The sequence below is a fragment of the Etheostoma spectabile genome, chromosome 5 (assembly GCF_008692095.1).
Source record: "Etheostoma spectabile isolate EspeVRDwgs_2016 chromosome 5, UIUC_Espe_1.0, whole genome shotgun sequence".
Lineage (NCBI taxonomy): Eukaryota > Metazoa > Chordata > Actinopteri > Perciformes > Percidae > Etheostoma > Etheostoma spectabile.
Genome location: NC_045737.1, coordinates 26,169,156 through 26,172,594, shown reverse-complemented (window position 1 = coordinate 26,172,594; position 3,439 = coordinate 26,169,156). Strand labels below are relative to the sequence as shown.

At 45.2% G+C, this 3,439-nt stretch overlaps 1 protein-coding gene across 5 annotated transcripts in view; it reads right to left on the bottom strand.

The window, feature by feature from the left end:
- mctp1a (multiple C2 domains, transmembrane 1a) overlaps positions 1 to 3,439 on the bottom strand; it is a 144,412-nt gene that overhangs the window by 8,533 nt on the left and 132,440 nt on the right. For all 5 annotated transcript variants that reach the window (XM_032516581.1, XM_032516583.1, XM_032516582.1 and 2 more), the window contains one exon: positions 3,261 to 3,358. In XM_032516581.1, the coding sequence (XP_032372472.1) occupies positions 3,261 to 3,358 (98 nt within the window). The remainder of the gene's footprint in view (positions 1 to 3,260; positions 3,359 to 3,439) is intronic.

Genomic DNA, 3,439 nt, shown 5'->3' with positions numbered 1-3,439 from the left:
CATGGGTGTGTAAACTTTCTCAAGCCACTGTATGTTATTCTGTTTTTCAGTCCTTTCCACAGTGCACAAATCTCAGCAGGTTTCATCTCATGTGACGCCTAATGGAGCATAAGGGTTATTAAATGTTTCCAGGGAAACACTATTGTGTATAGTTCACACATCTGCAGAGCGGAGGACTCAGCACTCGTGTGCATTGCTGGGAAGGAAAAGGCATGTCAAGGTGGCATAAATCAGTGAGCAAAAAAAAAATGACATAGTAAGAAAAGTTTTGCCTATTAGCTGCTATGGCACGACACATACTGAATAGTGACTAATTGGCCACTTGCAGTGAAATGTTTAAACTTGTCACAAAAGCATAAAACAAGGACAGAGTGGAGGAGAGAGAGACCTCAGGTAGATATCAGTGATGGCATCTGGCAATGTTTCAACCTTTAACTAGCCTGCCTTTGAACCCTCTATGTCCAATGAGGTTTCATTCCCAACATAGATGTTGTCTAAAAATATTAACCCGACTTCCCAACGCTCATTAGGCGCTAAATTGGAATTCATGCTTATTTTTGTACTGGGGGTTTGATCCAGCTCCTTTACACCATAAAGGGCCACTTGGCATGCTAATTGCCTTGCCCCTACTTACGCACTCCCTAGCTCACATGGCTAATGGCGTCGTAAAACATACTAGTGCACTGACACCTCCCAAACACCAGGAAGGGAATACTGAGCACTATAAAGGTGCTCAGTTTGGCCTTGTTTAAGAGGACATGAAGGATTCCCTGATAATGACCATAGCTTAGGCTGGTAAAAGATACAAACGAGATACAAGAAACTGTTACCGAGAGAGAGAAAGAGAGCGACTCTTTCTCTCACACACACAAACACACATACACACACTTAACATTGCTGCTCACAAAGGGACATAATGGTTTAAGTAAACTGTTCAGGTGGTAAAAAGGTAACTCTGCCTGTTGCGGCTTCAATGCACCACTGGGGATTTAGTTTTTAAAGGGTGTTTGACAGTGCTGTTAGGGGCCCAGTGTCATTGATTTAAAGAGCTGGGTTTGCAAGACTAAAGTTCCTTCCGTTAACTGCACAACCAATAAGACGTGAGTAATGTTGCAGCTGAATGCAAAGTTTCTTTTATGTACTTTTATGTGTACTATAAAGATAAATGAAAGATGAGAAAACTATGAGAGTCCAAAAGCTGTCCCACAGTTACTGTGGTGCTCTACAGTGACATACGCTATGATGGATTGTAGCCCAGTGTGGATGCCCTTTGTATATAAAGTCATTAGAACCTCATCAGTTCTGGCTGCACTGAAGCACCTCTAAATGATGCGGAACACTGCACTGAAACACCCCCAACCCACCTCACATGCACTACTACTTGGAGAGCGTGTTCGTGTGTGATTATGTATGTGTGTAAGGTCACACCCGGGCCCTGAAATAGCACTTCATTAGTCACCCATGCTATCAGGCATAGTGGGCCCCTGCACCAATGCCAGTGGGTGCTATGGACACATGCCTGTGAGGGGATGCTCCATTTGGACCCCAGCACCTCTCTGCATCATTCGAGAGCCCAAAGGCCTTGATCCCCACGGACTGCTTTGACCCAGTAAGGTGGGGGCAGGCAATGAGGTGAACCCAGCACTGCGGGACACACCACAGAGTGGAACGTTCTGGTCTGTTTTTAGCTAACGACCGCTAAGCGAGGTGTCTTTGCAGAAAGTTAACCTTTGGATTAAGTGCTAGTCTCAGTTCTTTATCAGATGTCTGAGCAGTAAATCTAAATTTCCTTGACCTTATCTTATTTATACAAACAACACTACCCTTCCCTAAATAATCAACAAGTAATTTCTAATAATCAATCAACTCTACTTTCTGTCCTAATTCCTCCTACAGTTCCTCTGTTTCCATCATCATCTTTCCTCCCCTGAAATCTATTCTTACCCCACTCCCTTGGTCTTTCCCCCTCATTACTTGGTAAGCCTCCAAACTGTCGGTGAAACCTGGCAACAATTACCATTCCGACAGCTGCAGCAACAACCGTTACAGTAGCACTTACAGTATAACTTATACAGTAGGCACAACTCCAGCAGCATGGGCACCAGACCAGAGCAGCATGTCTGCCCCCACCTCCCCTAGCCAGCAGGCCCTCATTAGGGGCCTTGTAAAGGCCTCATACCTACCTGGCTTGGGCCCCTTCCCCGCTCCTCCAGGCATCAGGTGTGTAAGGTGGCTGCACTACACCAGAGGGGACAGCTTGGGCTCATTTAAGCCCATGGCTACCTGCCTTGTGCCTACTGCTGTAGCAGGCCCCAGTAAACTATGAAACTGTAAAACTGCACAGGGGCCAAAAGGGGGAGAACACGAGGGGTTGGCGGGGGTGTGTAGGGGAGCAAGGATTATGACCCTGTAAAGATGAAAGAAGTTCGATCAAAGAGGAAGTGTGTCAGCGCCGATGTGGCAGGGGATTGGACGTATCAGAGGCCCCGGGTCGTTCAGCCTCAGCCTGCGTGTGTGTAATGTGTGCGTTCATGTGCATGTGTATTGAACTCAGCACTGCAGGGCTTAACGGCCACAGCGGACACCATCAGTGCTGGATAACACAACGACTTTCACAAGCTGCCGCTTAATTGCAGTTTAAACTATACTTTGTCCTGAGCAGCACAGCATGTTACTAATACACACACACACATACACAACACACCTATATTTTAACAAAGCATCTGTAGTCTTCAGCCACAAAGTTAATCTGATCTCACGGTAAATGTAGAAGCAAAACCGCATGGGGCTGGTTAACTGTTGGTTTACACTCTGTTCCAATTACTAGCATAGCTGGGAAACAACAGCTAACTGTAATTGTGTGTGAGTGTATGTGTATGGAGGCAATCAACCTAGTTATATGCTGGGCACTAAACTCACTTAACCTCGTTATCTTATTACAGAGCTCCAGTTATGTATGTGGAAATTGAATTAGACTAGGAAGCTATTAATAGGAAAACACAGGAATGACTCTGAAACAATTAGATTAGATGTCTGTGTGGCTAAAACAATGGATAGTCAGTTCACCCTACATGAGAAGTACAACAGTGAGGTACCAATGGCTGAGAGGAAGAAAAAAGAAAGAAAGAAAAAAAGACAGAGTTAGAGACAGAGGAGATAATAAAAGGAGCCCTAACCCTTGCCCGTGTCTGGAACTGACAGATGTGTTGTCAAAAAGATATAAAAGATGAGGCTGTGATGAAAGTGGAAAGTTCACCCACCACTTGTACATCTGAGGGCACTCTGGATAGAAAGTCTAACAGCTCGTTGTTATCAATGATGTAAGGGTCTCGCAGCTTCTTGGTGAATTTATTCACCCCTGTAGAGAGAGGAAAACGTTGGGGGCAGGTAGGGAAGAGTTGGGAAAGAAAGGTGGACATCAGCACATACTGTATACTGT